Source organism: Ascaphus truei, chromosome 13, assembly GCF_040206685.1.
Source record: "Ascaphus truei isolate aAscTru1 chromosome 13, aAscTru1.hap1, whole genome shotgun sequence".
Taxonomy (NCBI): domain Eukaryota; kingdom Metazoa; phylum Chordata; class Amphibia; order Anura; family Ascaphidae; genus Ascaphus; species Ascaphus truei.
Window position 1 is genome coordinate 11,946,063 of NC_134495.1, and position 18,553 is coordinate 11,964,615.

An 18,553-nucleotide genomic window follows, 5' to 3' on the forward strand; every position below is an offset into this window, starting at 1 on the left:
TGAAGTTGCAGGATATAGACAAGTGAATGTCGCCGCGCTTCTGCTGTGCGTGACACGGGCTAACTAAAACTTGCATCGATCCGGCGTTCAGGAGTTAACCTCACGTCCACCGGTCGTGCAATCTATCCAGATACTGAATGTTTTTAACTTTTTTATGTTTTTAACATTTTTTTTAAATGGTTACAGGGGAAAAGGGAAAAATAAACGTCCTTTTAGAGCAGGACGGGCCATCTCTAGTCCTCAAGGGCCACCAACAGGGCAGATTTTCAGGATCTCCCTGCTTCAGCACAAGTAGCTCTATCAGTCATTGATTGCGCACCTGTGCTGAAGCAGGGATATCCTTAAAGCCTGACCTATTGGGGGCCCTTGAGGACGTGAGTTGGCCACCCCTGTTTTAGAGGATCCTTTAGCCATTAGTTGTCAGATGTGAGGGACGTTAGATGCTTGTCTCCGGGTTTCAGGCTGTGCTTTGTGTGGAGTATATCACAGCCTGTCCTCCGTCTGTCCTCCGTCTCCTGCAGGGATGGTGCAGTGCGTCGTTGCCGTGGCAGATAAAGTGTTTGACGCTTTCCTGGCACTGATGGCGGACAAGGTGAGAGCGCTACAGTGGCCGACTCACACACACGTTTCCATCAGGGAAGCGAGCGGTCTCAAAAGAGAGATTTACATTTCATTTAGCCAATAAAATAAAGATATCAGATCTACACAACACTTACTTTAATGGACATTTCTTCCTACTGGTGTATACCCCCCACCCACCCCTTACTAGAAATTGAGATACCTAATAGCTGCCACCGGCGCCCGTCCTACCTTCCCGCCCCACTCGTTCTCACGTGGCCTCTTTGCTCGCAGCCCAAAACGAAGGAGAACGAGGAGGAGCTGGAGCGCCACGCTCAGTTCCTGCTGGTGAACTTCAATCACATCCACAAGCGCATCCGGCGCGTGGCGGACAAGTACCTGTCGGGGCTGGTGGACAAGTGAGTGATCACCTCTTACGCCCTGAGATAAGATCTCGCTCACATCCCCTCTGAATGTCCTACAGAGGACTCTGCTGGCAGTGAAGAGCCCTACACACAGAGGTACCAGGAATCGGTGTTCCTTCCTCCCCGGGCAGGAAGCGTGTGCAGTGCAAAGCCGCGTATATCATGTGGCATCCTCTGACACTGGTTAAACTGGTGCAGTACTATTTGGGAGGCTTGTTCCTGTGAATACGAATAGGGTTTTTCCTGTTTTTAGTTTGTTCTAAATGATTACAATGCACATTTTACCAAATAAGGTTAGGATGAAAAAGACAAGTACAACTAAGTCTTTCTATAAACATGCTTAGGATATAAATATAGCACATAAAAATACCACGTGTGAGCACAGTCACATGTCTCAGACAAGACTGCAACCCTGCCCCTTCCGCATTATCTCTTGGCATTCCACTGCAGCCAGGGATTCTGGGTAAGGACATGCAAATGAGCACACAGTGTGTCCTTTTGCTTCATATCCATTTTAACGTGGAACTCTAAGCTTATGCCTGCCACATTACGCAGCTTTATATAAATATAGAGACCTGTGTTATAAATAAGGTCGGGATTACTAATAATATAATTGCCTGTGTGTGGGCCTCTTCTGTTCCCAGGTTCCCTCACTTGCTGTGGAGCGGTACGGTGCTGAAAACCATGCTGGACATCCTGCAGACCCTGTCCCTCTCGCTCAGCGCGGTACGTGGCTCTGTGTTTGAGCCCTTGGTGATGGGCTCCATTCCCCTTGCGTGAGCTGAATCTACTACAGTATATATTCTGGAATCCTGTCTGTCTGTTCCCCATGCATATTGTCACCTCTTAAGATATCGTAACCAAATTTTGCATGATGGTTCCTGAGATCAAGAAGCCGTTTTTTGTCTGTTTGGATGACATCAGCAATGACATCACTGATGACCTTTGCGCCTGATGGAAGAAACAAAAATATAGTTTACCGAACAGTATTAAAAATACATAACATTTTCTTTTTCATTAATAAACTAAAAAATACAATTATCCGTTTATAAAACTCAGTATTTTTTTGCTTTCTTCGAATTTCCTGGCAACGCCGGGTTCTTTCCGCTGGTCTGCCATAAGAGTACAACCACGCTAATAAATACAGCGATTGCTAGGGCTGGTGGAACCGATATTATTACCGTAAGCCTCCCATGATCTGGTGATACACTACTCCCTACAGTTCTTTGACAGACATCATCTCTTTCAGGACATCCACAAGGACCAACCATATTATGACATTCCAGACGCCCCTTACAGAATCACCGTCCCTGATACGTACGAGGCCCGAGAGGTAAGCCGCAGCGCACCCCTCATTACTGTGCTGTTGAAGTTGTATTGAAGGGACATTTCTAATACCGCAGTACCCGTTGCAGTCTGGTTCCCTGGAACGCTGGTCCTGTTCCCTCGCAGGGCTATCATAAACTCCACTTTTACCCAGCTTGGATCCAAGATCCAAGAGGTGTTATTGTAATCGGAATTAAATGAATGTATATTCATGATGCAGACGTGTCGGGGAGCTCCTCTGCACCCTACGTGGGAGGGGGTGGGGTGGGGGGGGGGCAGGCGTTCCGTGTTTGAATCCCAAAACATCGTTTGTAACCTTCTGATTAATTGCAGAGCATTGTCAAGGACTTTGCCGCGCGCTGTGGAATGATTCTGCAGGAAGCCATGAAGTGGGCCCCGTCTGTGACCAAATCCCACCTGCAGGTATGAACGTCCTAGGGACATTACTCCAAAGCAGAGGGGGGACAACTCCAGCCCTCCAGGGCCACCAACAGGTCAGGCTTTCGGGATATCCCTGCTTCAGCACAGGTGGCTCAGTCGAAGACAGACTGCGGCACTTATTGAGCCACCTGTGCTGACACAAGGATATCCTGAAAACCTGACCTGTTGGGGGCCCGTGAGGACTGGAGTTGCCCCCCTCCCCTGATCTACATACTCCGTGGTGGGAAGCACAGCTTAGCGGAGAGACTCCGTGAGTGCAATGTTTTGGGGGAGATTTCCGACGCGTTTTGATCTTTTTCTGCCAGGAATACCTGAACAAGCATCAGAACTGGGTGTCCGGCCTCTCCCAGCACACCGGCCTCGCCATGGCCACGGAGAGCATCCTGCATTTTGCTGGATACAACAGGCAGAGCACCACCCTGGGGGTGAGTCACAATGGCCACATCGCAGTAATACATATGTCTGAGCAATGATCCTCGGTCTTTACACCATGTCACTGGGCGGCAGTAGCGGATTTCCCGTTAGACCAGGTCCCCGCTGGCTACTGCAGCGCCCGCTGTGGCAGGGACAAGAGCCGCCCCACAATGGGGCCGGGACCGCCGCCCTGCAAAGAGAGAAACTCCTGCTCTCAAAAGAATTGAGAGCAGGACACGCGATGGAGCGCTAGGCCACGCCCCCCAGCGGTTCATCCAACGAGGTCGAACCTGCCGGGTGACGTCATGGCTGCGCCCCCCCTTCCCCTCCCCCGTCTTTCCCTCTGCAGCTCACTGCAGACCGGGGAACTCTGCTGCATACGCCGCCAGCCTCACAGGCGCGCGTGCAGCGCAGGCAGCGGGGCCTCATTCTTAGGCCCTGGCCTTGGGCGACAAAAATTTCCACCCCCATATACATTTTCCGCGCTCTCGGGCCTAATGGGAACTCACTTACATGTGTCCTGCCGCCTCCTTGGAGCCGCTCTCCATCTCCCTTGGAATCCCAGCGTCAATTGGCGCAGCAGACGCCCCACCGTGACGTCACACAGAGTCTCATTGCCATGGCCATGCGCCGTCACGTTGATGACGTTTGCGGCGGTGTTTGATGCTGCGATTCCAAAGGCGATAGAAGGCGGCAGCAAGGAGGCGGCAGGACACATGTACGTGCCGAGGGGCGGCGAATTTTCAAATTCACTGCTGCCGGGCGGGTAACGATGAGTAACTCCTGTTTGGCTACTGGAATAAACCGTAGGCAAAAGAAAATTGCCACACAAAGAAACACAGCGTTTGTGTACAGCTCGTGTGTGTGTGTGTTGTGTAACGTGACGTATTTCCTCGCCTGTTTTTGTGGCTGTGTACGTGGTTTATTCCGTTGTGTGTGTGAATATAAACTAGTGTTATTCACCAAGAAATCGCCACGGTCCAGTTGAGACAAATGATGCCTGGGATTTACCACTGGCCGGTGTTATAACGGGTGATGACAAACTTCTAGTTTAGAGGCCCAAAGTGATTGGTCTCTATGTACCTCAGATGTTCATGCAGCCTCCTCTGGGGGCGAAATCATTGCTACACTTTATCAGCATTCTGATCTGCATGACGCCCACCTAGGGTACAAAAGAACATTCTTAGGGCTTATAGTGCCGGCAACAGCGACGCGACGATAACGTCACGCTGCGGTCGCTGGAAAAATCGAATTGACTTCCAGCGCTCGCGACCAAGCCGTTGCATCGCTTCTACTATAAGCACACGCGACGGCGGCAATACATTTGTTTTGCGTCACCGTCACAGCATCACGTTGCCAAGGTAACTCAACGCCGTGTGACGTCAAGGAGGATGAGGGCTGCGTTGCAGGAGGCGGTGGCCCGGGGAGCACCATGGTAAGTGCTTATGGGTGGCAGATTTTTACACCTGCCACTGGTTGCAGTAATGCTGGCGACACCTCTGGTTATTACAGTACATACATGAGGGTGAGCTTACCAAACGGCAAGCTGGATTTCTTACTTCATGGAAACTCTCCACCTTAGGGACAAGTTCTCGAGTGGTTACACAGTAACAGACTCTTAACACATTGTCCCACCATCTGATCCTTCCCTCCGCTTGCGCCCACCTCTTCTACCTGCTGTAACCTCGGATTTGCTGCATCTGCGGACCAGACAACCTCAGCCTTCTGACTGTCCGTAACCCGCTCCCTCTAGGTGACCCAGCTGACTGAGCGTCCGGCCTGCGTCAAGAAAGATTACTCCAACTTCATGGCGTCTCTGAACCTGCGCAACCGCTATGCAGGAGAGGTGAGAGTGGCAAGGGGGCCTGTCGCTGCAGGGGGCATGTCGCTGCTGGAGGGCGCCGCTTCACGTGGGAGAGCCCTCTATATGTATTGCTCTGTTTCGAGTAGTGCCTATTCTTTTAGTTATTTGGGGGATTTTGATCTGCTGCTCATCACTCCTTATCCGATGCAGAAAGCTTTTTAGGAGATCAGTGCTCTCCTGCAAATATTCTGCACAGCAACATAATAATGCAGCACAGGCCCAGATATTATTTGCCCCTGGGATTCTCCAATTTACCAAAAATGTAAAACCATGAAGAACAAACCAGGGTATAAATCACATTTTAAATGCTGGTACAATAATCTTTTTGCAGTAGATACTGTACATCATCTAGTCAGTGTATGCCTATTCTGTGTAGGGATGGGCTACTGGTGTTAGAACAGGAGCAGGATGCAGTCTGCCTGAGATTTTCTTTTAGTCTCTCTCTCTCTCTTCCCCACCATCTCTCTCGCCTGCCTCTCTCTCTCTCTCTCTCTCTCTCTCTCTCTTCCCCACCATCTCTCTCTCCTGCCTCTCTCTCTCTCTCTCTCTCTCTCTTCCCCACCATCTCTCTCTCCTGCCTCTCTCTCTCTCTTCCCCACCATCTCTCTCTCCTGCCTCTCTCTCTCTCTCTCTCTCTTCCCCACCATATCTCTCTCTCTCTTCCCCACCATCTCTCTCTCCTACCTCTCTCTCTCTTCCCCACCATCTCTCTCTCCTGCCTCTCTCTCTCTGCCACTGTGTACCGGGCAGGTCGCTGGAATGATTGAATTCTCTGACCCCACTGGACCTACCTGTAACCTGAACAAGCTGATGATGAAGCGACTGCATGAGGCTCTGGACTCGGGCCAGCCGGAGGCCTACACTCAGGTCATGTTCAAACTGACAGCCATGCTTATCAGCAGCAAGGGTAAGCGGGAGTGCGAGAAACTGAGTTATTTAACCCCTTTATTCCCAGTTGTAGTGGCTGCCCCACTATAAACAAGGTGAAACACTGCAAGATGTTTAACCCCCTCATCCCTGTTTGTAGTCTTTATGCACTGCTGGAGGGAGGATACTTTCAGATGAATGTCCACGTTGGGAGCCATGTGGGGTCTCTTGGCCTTTGGCCTCCCTTTCTTCCTCCCCTCATATAAAAGCTGTTGCTAAATCTTGCTGTTTCTTCCTCTGCAACATTGCAAACGTTCCTCCCTTCCTCCGCGCCACCATGGCTAAAACACAGGTGCATGCCCTCGTTCTCTCCCGCATGGATTCCTGTAACATTGCTGTATCCGGCCTCCCTGCCTCACATCTCTCTCCCTTACAATCTATTCAAAATGCTGCTGCACGAATCATCTCGTGCTCTCCGATGCGTGCATCTGCTTCTGATCTCCGGAGCTCTCTCTGCTGCCTTATTATTCATCTCCATATAACTTACAGCAAGCATGTCAAAGTCAAAGGCTAACACGGGCCAAATAAACACGGTGTAAGTTTGTGTGGGCTGCAAAAAAACAAAAACTCCAGGTACCTCATTCCCGCAATGCTATATTTTGAGGGGGTGACGGTGGCAGGGGGTGACGGTGGCAGTGGGTGACGGTGGCAGTGGGTGACGGTGACGGGGGTAGGGGGTGATGGGGGTAGGGTGTGACGGGGGCAGGGGGTGACGGGGGTAAGGGGAGCAGGGTGTGATGGGGGGGCAGGGGGTGACAGGGGCAGGGGGTGACAGGGGCAGGGGGTGACGGTGACAGGGGGGGCAGGGTGTGATGGGGTGACAGGGACAGGGGGTGACGGGGGGGGCAGGTGGTGACGGGGGGCAGGTGGTGACGGGCAGGGGGTGACGGGGCAGGAGGTGACGGGGGGGTGATGGGGTGACGGGGGGGGCAGGGGGTGACAGGGGCAGGGGGTGAGGCCGGGTGGGTAACCCCAGGCTGGCCCCCATTCCCCATCATCATCTTATCCCCCACCCCTGCCCCCCCATCATTAGCTGCCCAGGCTGGCCCCCATGCCCCATCATCATATTCCCCACCCCATGATCATCTCGGCCTCGTCCTCCCCCCCAAAAAAAATATTGTCCTTGCCTTATTCCCAGGCTCCCAGGCAGGAGGCCGTCCCACAGACGTCTCTGAAGCTTTCTCCGCCGGGGTGTTGGCTCCGCCCCCGCTGTCCTCGCCCCCGCTGTCCTCGCCCCCGCTGTCCTCGCCCCCGCTGTCCTCGCCCCCGCTGTCCTCGCCCCCGCTGTCCTCTCCCCCGCTGTCCTCTCCCCCGCTGTCCTCTCCCCCGCTGTCCTCTCCACATCCCACACATGGCACGAGTAGAGGGTGACTGAGCCCGGCCACCGTCCAGCCCCAGCAGGCCAGCTCTTCCTTCAGCCGTGCTTGCCATATCCGCCCGCCACCGTACTCGCTACTCCCGGTCACACGATTGCTACCGCCGCCCACACGCTCGCCGACGCACCGTTATATTGGCTGGGCCGCGGGCCGCGATATTGACATGCTTGACCTACAACATTCTCATTCTTTCCTTTTAAGGCTGCACACCCCTCTGCACCTCCGTATATCTCATCTCTGATCCCTCGTTACACTGCTCTGCACCTCCGTATATCACACCTCTGATCACTCGTTACACCCCTCTGTACCTCCTTATATCTCACCTCTGATCTCTCGTTACTCTCCTCTGCACCTCTATATCTCACCTCTGATCTCTCGTTACACTGCTCTGCACCTCCGTATATCTCACCTCTGATCTCTCGTTACACTGCTCTGCACCTCCGTATATCACACCTCTGATCACTCGTTACACCCCTCTGTACCTCCTTATATCTCACCTCTGATCTCTCGTTACTCTCCTCTGCACCTCTATATCTCACCTCTGATCTCTCGTTACACTGCTCTGCACCTCCGTATATCTCACCTCTGATCTCTCGTTACACTCCTCTGCACCTCCGTATATCCCAACTCTGATCTCTCGTTACACCCCTCTGCACCTCCATATCTCACCTCTGATCTCTCGTTACTCTCCTCTGCACCTCCGTATATCTCACCTCTGATCTCTCGTTACACTGCTCTGCACCTCCTTATATCTCACCTCTGCACCTCCTTATATCTCACCTCTGATCTCTCGTTACACTCCTCTGCACCTCCGTATATCCCACCTCTGATCTCTCGTTACACTCCTCTGCACCTCCGTATATCCCAACTCTGATCTCTCGTTACACTGCTCTGCACCTCCTTATATCTCACCTCTGCACCTCCGTATATCTCACCTCTGATCTCTCGTTACACCCCTCTGTACCTCCTTATATCTCACCTCTGATCTCTCGTTACTCTCCTCTGCACCTCCGTATATCCCAACTCTGATCTCTCGTTACACTCCTCTCACCTCCATATATCTCACCTCTGATCTCTCGTTACACCCCTCTGCACCTCCATATATCTCCCCTCTGATCTCTCGTTACTCTCCTCTGCACCTCCTTATATCTCACATCTGATCTCTCGTTACACTCCTCTGCACCTCTATATATCTCACCTCTGATCTCTCGTTACTCTCCTCTGCACCTCCGTATATATCACCTCTGATCTCTCGTTACTCTCCTCTGCACCTCCGTATATCTCACCTCTGATCTCTCGTTACTCTCCTCTGCACCTCCATATATCTCACCTCTGATCTCTCGTTACACCCCTCTGTACCTCCTTATATCTCACCTCTGATCTCTCGTTACACCCCTCTGTACCTCCTTATATCTCACATCTGATCTCTCGTTACACCCCCTCTGCACCTCCATATATCTCACCTCTGATCTCTCGTTGCACTCCTCTGCACCTCCATATATCTCACCTCTGATCTCTCGTTACACTCCTCTGCACCTCCATATATCTCACCTCTGATCTCTCGTTACACTCCTCTGCACCTCCATATATCTCACCTCTGATCTCTCGTTACACCCCTCTGTACCTCCTTATATCTCACCTCTGATCTCTCGTTACTCTCCTCTGCACCTCCGTATATCCCAACTCTGATCTCTCGTTACACTCCTCTCACCTCCATATATCTCACCTCTGATCTCTCGTTACACCCCTCTGCACTTATATATATCTCACCTCTGATCTCTCGTTACACATCTCTGCACCTCCATATATCTCCCCTCTGATCTCTCGTTACACTGCTCTGCACCTCCGTATATCCCACCTCTGATCTCTCGTTACACCTCTCTGCACCTCCGTATATCCCACCTCTGATCTCTCGTTACACCCCTCTGCACCTCTATATATATCTCACCTCTGATCTCTCGTTACACCCCTCTGCACCTCCGTATATCTCACCTCTGATCTCTCGTTACACCCCTCTGCACCTCCGTATATCCCACCTCTGATCTCTCGTTACACTGCTCTGCACCTCCTTATATATCTCACCTCTGATCTCTCGTTACTCTCCTCTGCACCTCCGTATATCTCACCTCTGATCTCTCGTTACACTGCTCTGCACCTCCTTATATCTCTCCTCTTATCCTTCGTTACACTCCTCTGCACCTTTTACTTCTACAGCCCTCTCCCGTCTTAAACCTTTCTCCCTAATCTCCCACTCCCCATGAAACGCTCTCCCCCACCCCAAGAAACGCTCTCCCCCACCCCATGAAATGCTCTCCCCCACCCCATGAAATGCTCTCCCCCTCCCCATGAAACGCTCTCCCCCTCCCCATGAAACGCTCTCCCCCTCCCCATGAAACGCTCTCCCCCTCCCCATGAAACGCTCTCCCCCTCCCCATGAAACGCTCTCCCCCTCCCCATGAAACGCTCTCCCCCTCCCCATGAAACGCTCTCCCCCTCCCCATGAAACGCTCTCCCCCTCCCCATGAAACGCTCTCCCCCTCAATATTCTCCATCACTTTAGTCTTCAAAGAACAGCGGAAATTCACCTATTAAAAGAAGCATCTCATTCAATTCTCCACGCCGACCCTACTGACTCCAAAGCACTTCCCTTTTTAATAAATGCACGTTTACTCCTAATACAGGGGTTCTCCACTCCAATCTTCAAGTTTCCCCCCCCCCCCCCAAAGCGGTCAGGTTTTTAAGGATATCCCAGCTTCAGCTCAGGTGGCTCTATCAGTCCCTGCTTCAGCACAGGCCACTGATTGAGCCACCTGTGCTGAAGGTGGAATATCCTGGAAACCTGATTGCTTTGGGGAGGGCTTGAGGACTGGAGTTGAGAACCCCGGTCCTAATGTGTTCTTCAGTCTGAGAATACACCAGTTGGATTGTAAGCTCTTTGGCCCAGGGTCTCCCTTTGGCTTATGGGTAATTTACTTGCTTCCCTTCTCCGCATTGTTTCGTATTTTATTTTCCCTGTGTGGTAATTTTGCAAAGCGCTCCACACACTGGCGCTACATAAATAAGATGAGCCGGACGGTACATTTTATTGCGCGGTGTACGTTTGCACGCGCAGGTTCGTGTACGTTTGCACGCGCAGGTTCGTGTACGTTTCCACGCGCAGGTTCGTGTACGTTTGCACGCGCAGGTTCGGGGGGCCCGGTGTTCGGGGTAGTTAAGTAACTCGCCGACGCTGGGAACGTGGCACATTCCGGTTCTGACGCTGGTCTGTTTCCCCAGAGTGCGATGCCCAGCTCCTGCATCACCTGTGCTGGTCCTCCCTGCGCATGTTCACCGACCACGGCATAGAGACGGCCATCGCCTGCTGGGAGTGGCTGCTGGCGGCCAAGAACGGGATCGAAGTGCCGGTACGGGCAGTCCATCTCCTTCCAGGGCAGCCGTGACCTAAACTTACCAGAGGGGATCACAGGACCCGCCCTCAGATACCCCCAAAAACAGCACCTGGGGGGCCAAGCCAAGAGCAGGAAGCCTCAGGTCAGAACTGGGGGTGTAGACATTGGTTGAAAGGTGTCCATGGATGGAACACTAGGGGTCTGCCCTGGTCCTCAAGCGTCAGGTTACATAACTATTGCAGCGCCCTTCAGTGCTGGGGGCTTCACAGTCCTTACTGCACCGTTACTCCCCCCCCCCCCCCCCGCCCCCTCTTTGAAGGCTGCCTCAGTAACAGGTCATGGTTTCTATGCAGTTCATGCGGGAGATGGCGGGCGCCTGGCAGATGACGGTGGAGCAGAAGATTGGGCTCTTCTCGGCTGAGCAGAAGGAAGCGGACCCCCTGGCAGCCTCGGAGCAGAGCCAGCCCCGTCCCTGCCCCCCAGGGGTGAACCCCCATTTCATCTGGATCGATGTGAGTGTGACGGTGCACACGCAGCGTGCAGTATGATATATCATAGTGTCTAAACTGCAGAAATCCTAAAGCCCCTACAAATCGCTCAGCGGCACCTGTGCATTTCATGGGGTAGAGATGCCACAGACATAGACCTGTTTAGAGACCCGCGGGTTTTATTGCGTTGGGTGTAGCCGTCCCAATCCTATTAATCAGACAATCCCCGGCTGTGCGAGAGATCGGCTCCATTCTCCCTCTCGCTGGGTTTCTCTTTCTCTCCTTGCTTCTTCGCTGCACATTTAGTGACACGAGTGAGCTCTCCCCAATCTGCCTGTTCCCCCTTTCCCCCCCTCTCAGTTCCTGGTGCAGAGATTTGAAATAGCGAAATACTGCAGCTCGGATCAGGTGGAAATCTTCTCCAGCCTCCTGCAGCGCTCGCTGTCCCTGAACATTGGGGGGTGTAAGGGCAACCTGAACCGGCACGTGGCGGCCATCGGACCCCGATTCAAGTGAGCCCCCCCTCCCTATGAAATGCGTATATATTTATAGGGCTTTTGAGGCTTTGCACACCCAGTGGGGGTATGTAGTTGTGGTCCGATCTCGCCTCCCCGCGCACCTCGCTCTCTCGCCTCCCCGCGCGCCTCGCTCTCTCACCGCCTCGCTCTCTCGCCTCCCCGCGCGCCTCGCTCTCTCGCCTCCCCGCGCGCCTCGCTCTCTTGCCGCCTTGCTCTCTCCCCTCCCGCCTCGCTCTCTCGCCTCCCCGCGCGCCTCGCTCTCTCGCCTCCCCGCGCGCCTCGCTCTCTCGCCTCCCCGCGCGCCTCGCTCTCTCGCCTCCCCGCGCGCCTCGCTCTCTCGCCTCCCCGCGTGCCTCGCTCTCTCGCCGCCTCGCTCTCTCGCCTCCCCGCGCGCCTCGCTCTCTTGCCGCCTCGCTCTCTCCCCTCCCCGCGCGCCTCGCTCTCTCCCATCCCCGCGCGCCTCGCTCTCTCCCCTCCCCGCGCGCCTCGCTCTCTCCCCTCTCCGCGCGCCTCGCTCTCTCCCCGCGTACCTCGCTCTCTCCCCTCCCCGCGTACCTCGCTCTCTCCCCTCCCCGCGCGCCTCGCTCTCTCGCTCCCATCGCCCGCCTCGCTCTCGCGCCCATCGCTCGCCCGCCTCGCTCTCGCGCCCATCGCCCGCCTCGCTCTCTCGCGCCATCGCTCGCCTGCCTCGCTTTCTCGCGCCCATCGCTCGCCCGCCTCGCTCTCTCGCGCCCATCGCTCGCCCGCCTCGCTTTCTCGTGCCCATCGCTCGCCCGCCTCGCTCTCTCACGCCTATCGCTCGCCCGCCTCGCTCTCTCGCGCCCATCCCTCGCTCTCTCGCACCCATCGCTCGCCCGCCTTGCTCTCTCGCGCCGCTCGCTCTCTCGCGCCCATCCCTCGCCCGCCTCGCTCTCTCGCGCCCATCGCTCGCCCGCCTCGCTCTCTGGCGCCCATCGCCCGCCCGCCTCGCTCTCTCGCGCCCATCACTCGCCCGCCTCGCTCTCTCGCCACGTTCTCCCCTCACGTGTCCTTTCCCCAGGCTGCTGACTCTCGGGCTGTCCATGTTGCATGCAGACGTGGTTCAAAACGCCACCATCCGCAACGTCCTGAGGGAGAAAATCTACTCCACTGCGTTTGACTACTTCAGGTGGGTGCAGGGGGCGGTAAAGGCACCGTATGGTGTGAGGATTCAGATGCCGAGCGCGTTAACCCTTTCACTGCCAGGGGCCCCTCTTACCGCCTTTCAGCGGCAGCAACGCGGGCAACGCGCAGCCCATTACTTACATTTCTTGGAGATATCTTTTCAAAACTACAAAGGGCAGTAAGCGGCACGTACCGAAGATTTGTGGTACCGCGGTAAATGGCGCGCGAATATGAAATCGTCACGAGAGAAATCGGGAAGGGGAGAAAGAAACCGGTGAGAGGGAACTATACGAAGGGATAAGGGAAGAGTAGCCGGTCCTGGTAGTGTTTGCGGTAGATTTCACCACCGTGGCTTAATTTGTGACCTGGGAAAACGTACGGTTTTCCTTTCATTGCCGCAGTCCCCGGCAGCTAAAGTTCTCATGCCGATGTAGCCAGACTTACCGGCCAGGAAGCAGGTCCCATTGAAAGGAATGGGGGACCACCTCGGCTTTCCGACGTTCCATGCCAACGACAAAGCCGGCTACATCTGCAGCCCCTTGCGCTGGGCTCGCTATCAGGGCCCATACACTTCAGAGGCCAGCACATTAACCGCAGGTCGGCGACGATAACGCAGGAATTGATTTTTGTTTTTTGCCTCCGGGAAGTTGTCCTCCCAAGTTCCCGACCCAGGCGGACAAGCAGCTGCGAGAAGACATCAGCATCATGATCAAGTTCTGGACCGCCATGTTCTCCGACAAGAAGTATCTCACGGCCAACCAGCTGGTTCCGTCCGGTGAGTCGTGGCACGAGGGCGCGGCAGCTCGTTAACGTGCCGGCCGCTGTGAATGAGATGCGACGGTCATACTTTCTCTACGGTGCAGATAATCAGGACCCCTCCGTGAACAGCCTGTCCGTGATGACAGACGTCGCCCGCAGCACTCTGGATGTGACGATGGGGTCCCGCCAGCAGACTGCTCAAGGTTGGATAAACACTTACCCCCTTTCCAGCGGCATGTCCACCATCTCCAAAAAATCAGGTGTGTGCGAGTGACCCTTCCAGCTGTGTCCCTCCATAAGCCGTGCTGCACTTGTCACTGTCACCCTGTCTCACAGGAGCTCTTAAATCTCACCAGTGCGTGTGTTCCTATCCCCCCCACATAGTGACACAGACCAGGTGGGCTCTAAGATTTCTCTCTCTGTAACTGTGAGAGGTACGTACAAGAGACGGACAATAGTTTCTGTGGATCCTCTCTCCCTGCAGGTATGGCCAAGAAATCAAACCGGGGAACCCAGCTACACAGATACTATATGAAGAGGAGAACTCTGCTGCTCTCTCTACTGGTAACGTAACCCCCGCTGTGCGACTACAAGACTGTTGCAAGTATTTGTGTTACTTTCATTATTGCATTAATTTAACATTTGAACCAATTATTACACTACAGACTATGAATGACACTGCGCCGCGGGATTATTCACTTGTTTAAGGCAACAGATTTTCTTTGAGATATATCTCACACACACACACACACACACACACACACACACACACACACACACACACACACACACACACACACACACACACACACACTGACACACACACACACTGACACACACACACACTGACACACACACACACTGACACACACACACACTGACACACACACACACACACACTGACACACACACACACACACACACTGACACACACACACACACACACACTGACACACACACACACACTGACACACACACACACACACACCTGAACCCTGTTAATTTCAGCCCCCTGCTTCCGGAGATACCTGCGAATTATTTGCCGGTAGCCGCTGTCCTCCGCTACCAGGGTTCACGATATGTCCGCTGTTCAGAGATCTCAGGCCTTGCGGGCCAATAGGAAGCTGTGATGTCATCGGTGCAGCTTCCTATTGTCCCATGTGACGCGGGAGCTACAAACTTTAATGCCCAGCTTGCTGAGCCAGAGCAGCTACCGGCACCTACTGCAGAGGTAAGTATCTCCGGAAGTTGGGGGGTCCCCGGAGCTGACATTTACGGGGTTCGGCTCCGGAGACCCCCTGCTTCAATGCTATATTAACAAAAATGAAATCGCCATCATGGATTGCTTCTGTAAGACGCGCAGTTAGAGGCTCTTCCTATCCGACACGCACCGTCTGTACTTACATGGCTGACCGCACGCCCGCCCTCTATATGCAGACACCGGGGACCCTGGCTACGTTACACGTTGTTATAACTTCAATTCCTCACCAACGTTGGGCTACAAAAACCTTACAGACCCCCACGGATTCCTTGGGGGGTTATTGTACGAGGACCACGGGGAAGGAAGCGCCGCCTTGGGCTGACAAATGAAGCAGCCGGCAATAGATAGAGCCATTAACCCCTGCAGTGCTGAGGGGTGAGGAAGCATCTTCCGGGTTGCAACATATTGCTGGCCCCTCCAGAAAGGGGGGAGCTTAGGCGTGTAAAACCTCAGGGTTGTACTCGGAAGATGCATCAAGTGGAACGGTCAGGAGCCGAATCTGAGGTGCAGGATCTCTGTACTGGGCTCTAATAATGTTATCAGTGGAGTCTAGTTAGAAAGGACCTCCCTGTATTCATGTCTTTGTACAGACCGTGTAATGTCTAAAACGTCCTTTCTCTGCCCCTCCAGGCCACGGAGATTGACCGTCTGACCACATGGTATAACTCGCTGTCCTCCCCCGAGTTGGAGTTGGATCAGACCGGTGAGAACAGTGTGGCTAACTGGAGATCCAAGTACATCAGCCTGAGCGAGAAGCAGTGGAAGGACAATGTGAACCTGGCGTGGAGCATCTCCCCTCACCTGGCTGTACAGCTGCCCACCAGGTGAGCGCCACACACACACACACACGGCCCTTACCTGTTTATACAGCTGCCCACCAGGTGAGCGCCTCACACACACAGGACCCCAAACACAGACCCTCACCTGTCCGTGTAGTGGCCCACCAGGTGAGCGCCACACACACACACAGGACCCCAAACACAGACCCTCACCTGTCCGTGTAGTGGCCAACCAGGTGAGCACCACACACACACACAGGACCCCAAACACAGACCCTCACCTGTCCGTGTAGTGGCCCACCAGGTGAGCGCCACACACACACACAGGACCCCAAACACAGACCCTTACCTGTTTATACAGCTGCCCACCAGGTGAACGCCACACACACACACACACACAGGACCCCAAACACAGACCCTTACCTGTTTATACAGCTGCCCACCAGGTGAGCGCCTCACACACACACACACAGGACCCCAGACACAGACCCTCACCTGTCTGTATAGTGGCCCACTAGGTGAGCACCTCGCACACACAGGGCCCTTACCTGTTTATAAAGCTACAGGTGAGAAGGAGCGGCTTAGTGAGTAAAGACACTGACTGGCATTGAGAGTTTGAAGCACTGGTTCAATTCCTGGTGTTGGCTCCTTGTGACCTTGGGCAAGTCACTTTATCTCCCTGTGCCTCAGGCACCAAAAAACATAGATTGTAAGCTCCACGGGGCAGGGACCTGTGCCTGCAAAATGTCTCTGTAAAGCGCTGCGTAAAACTAGCAGCGCTATACAAGAACATGCTATTATTATTATTATTATTAATAATAATATTACCCACCAGGTTAGCGCCTCACACACACAGGGCCCTTACCTGTCTGTACAGCTGCCCACCGGGTGAGCACACGGGACCTCAGACTGACCGGTTCATGAACCAATCATCTGGCCATATCCACAAAAACACTCGTCTGTCTCCATTACAACGGAATACTTTATTCTTACCTTATAGTCTGGCACACCACGCAGACTTCCGCGGCACATTGCGTCCCTGCCTCACAAAGCACACACTCTATTTTATTTGCGGTGGGAGAGCGGAGTGACTTGCACAAGGAAGTCAGGCTGGGTTTTGATACTTTAATAACCACACCTCTCCAATAAAAGGTATCAGTACCTGCAATAATATGTGTCGAGAATAACTGATGTTTTATTATTTTCATTATTAACCTTCTGTGCACAGCAAGATTTGATTTACCGACGGGCAATCTATATATAATATCATTTATGTGATATTGATCACCCTTGTAGGTGCTTTTGCCCACAGAGACCTGCACTTGCAGTGAATATAAAGTGCTAAAAATGTGACTTTGTATCGACCAGGGGAGGTCAACTCCAGTCCTCAAGGGCCACCAACAGCTCCGGTATTTGGGATATCCCTGCTTCAGCACAGGTGGCTCAATGATTGAGCCCCTGATTGAGCTACCTGTGCTAAAGCAGGGATATCCTGATAACCTGACCTGTTGGTGGCCCTTGGGGACAGGACTTGGCCACCCCTGGTATAGACCTTTTCCTGAGACCTGTTAAGTGATTCCTCTCCTGTAATCCTCCCCCTGTGATGTTAAGCAGGATTGTGCTTTGTTGGCAGGTTTAAAAACACAGAGGCCATTGGAGGGGAAGTGACCCGGCTTGTGAGACTGGACCCCGGAGCGGTCAGCGACATCCCAGAGGCCATCAAGGTAAATGTTCAGCCGGCTGAAGTCACGGTTATCGGCACCAAGCCCCAGAGAGGACGCAGCAATGTGTATTTGTGTGACGGAGAAGAGCCGTGTAAACACTGCTGTGCCCAAAGCGTTATTTACACAGGAAGTGCCCCGCATACAGCACCGTATGTAATACACGTGTTCGGAGATCTCCCCCGGGGCATGTCGTGACCGTGTGCTGTGCTCTCCCTGGGGAAGTTGGCAAGTCTCTGGCAGGGATGGTGTAACGAGCTTCCTGTTCTCCCCCCGCAGTACCTGGTAACGTGGCACACGATAGACGCAGATGCCCCCGAACTCAGCCACATACTGTGCTGGGCACCGACCGACCCACCCACCGGGCTCTCCTACTTTTCCAGCATGTACCCACCGCACCCGCTCACCGCTCAGTACGGCGTCAAAGTGCTGCGATCATTCCCACCGGTAATAAGCGTGCGCGCCTATAGCACGTGTGTGTCTGTTTTCTACAGTAAATCTGCCTCCTTATTTCCTCCCTTCCTCTCTGCCGCTGCATCCCTTTTGTACTCTCTCCTGTCTCTTTCTCTCCCTTACACCCTCTCTGGCGTCTTTTCTTTCTCCCTCTGTCTCCTATCGTTTTCCTCCTCGCTGCCTCGCTCTCTCTTTCTCTCTCCCCCCCTCGCTCTCTCTTCCTCTCCCCCTCCTCACTCTCTCTTCCTCTCTCCCCCTCATCACTCTCTCTTCCTCTCTCCCCCTCTTCGCTCTCTCTCCCCCTCTTCGCTCTCTCTTCCTCTCTCCCCCTCTTCCCTCTCTCTCCCTCTCTCTTCCTCTCTCCCTCTCTCCCTCTCTCTTTATCTCCCTTTGCTTCTCTCCCCCTCCCTTCCTCTCTCTCCCCCTCCTCGCTCTCTTCCTCTCTCTCCCCCTCCTCGCTCTCCCTTCCTCTCTCTCCCCCTCCTCGCTCTCTTCCTCTCTCTCCCCCTCTTCGCTCTCTCTTCCTCTCTCCCTCTCTCTTCCTCTCTCCCCCTCTTTGCTCTCTCTTCTTCTCTCCCCCTCTTCGCTCTCTCCCCCTCCTCGCTCTCCCTTCCTCTTTCTCCCCCTCCTCGCTCTCTTCCTCTCTCTCCCCCTCCTCGCTCTCTTCCTCTCTCTCCCCCTCCTCGCTCTCTCTTCCTCTCTCTCCCCCTC

General features: G+C 54.0%; 1 protein-coding gene across 2 annotated transcripts in view; it reads left to right on the top strand.

Moving 5' to 3' along the window:
• Positions 1 to 18,553, top strand: part of PI4KA (phosphatidylinositol 4-kinase alpha) — a 70,521-nt gene that overhangs the window by 37,683 nt on the left and 14,285 nt on the right. The window contains exons 24-41 of one of the 2 annotated variants that reach the window (XM_075568535.1): positions 522 to 592; positions 853 to 977; positions 1,628 to 1,709; positions 2,233 to 2,316; positions 2,643 to 2,732; positions 3,056 to 3,175; positions 4,918 to 5,010; positions 5,779 to 5,935; positions 10,608 to 10,735; positions 11,074 to 11,232; positions 11,569 to 11,720; positions 12,766 to 12,873; positions 13,517 to 13,644; positions 13,733 to 13,888; positions 14,113 to 14,192; positions 15,520 to 15,713; positions 17,302 to 17,392; positions 17,669 to 17,836. In XM_075568535.1, coding sequence (XP_075424650.1) covers positions 522 to 592; positions 853 to 977; positions 1,628 to 1,709; positions 2,233 to 2,316; positions 2,643 to 2,732; positions 3,056 to 3,175; positions 4,918 to 5,010; positions 5,779 to 5,935; positions 10,608 to 10,735; positions 11,074 to 11,232; positions 11,569 to 11,720; positions 12,766 to 12,873; positions 13,517 to 13,644; positions 13,733 to 13,888; positions 14,113 to 14,192; positions 15,520 to 15,713; positions 17,302 to 17,392; positions 17,669 to 17,836 — 2,186 coding nt within the window. The remainder of the gene's footprint in view (positions 1 to 521; positions 593 to 852; positions 978 to 1,627; positions 1,710 to 2,232; positions 2,317 to 2,642; positions 2,733 to 3,055; positions 3,176 to 4,917; positions 5,011 to 5,778; positions 5,936 to 10,607; positions 10,736 to 11,073; positions 11,233 to 11,568; positions 11,721 to 12,765; positions 12,874 to 13,516; positions 13,645 to 13,732; positions 13,889 to 14,112; positions 14,193 to 15,519; positions 15,714 to 17,301; positions 17,393 to 17,668; positions 17,837 to 18,553) is intronic. The other variant, XM_075568536.1, reaches the window with a different exon arrangement.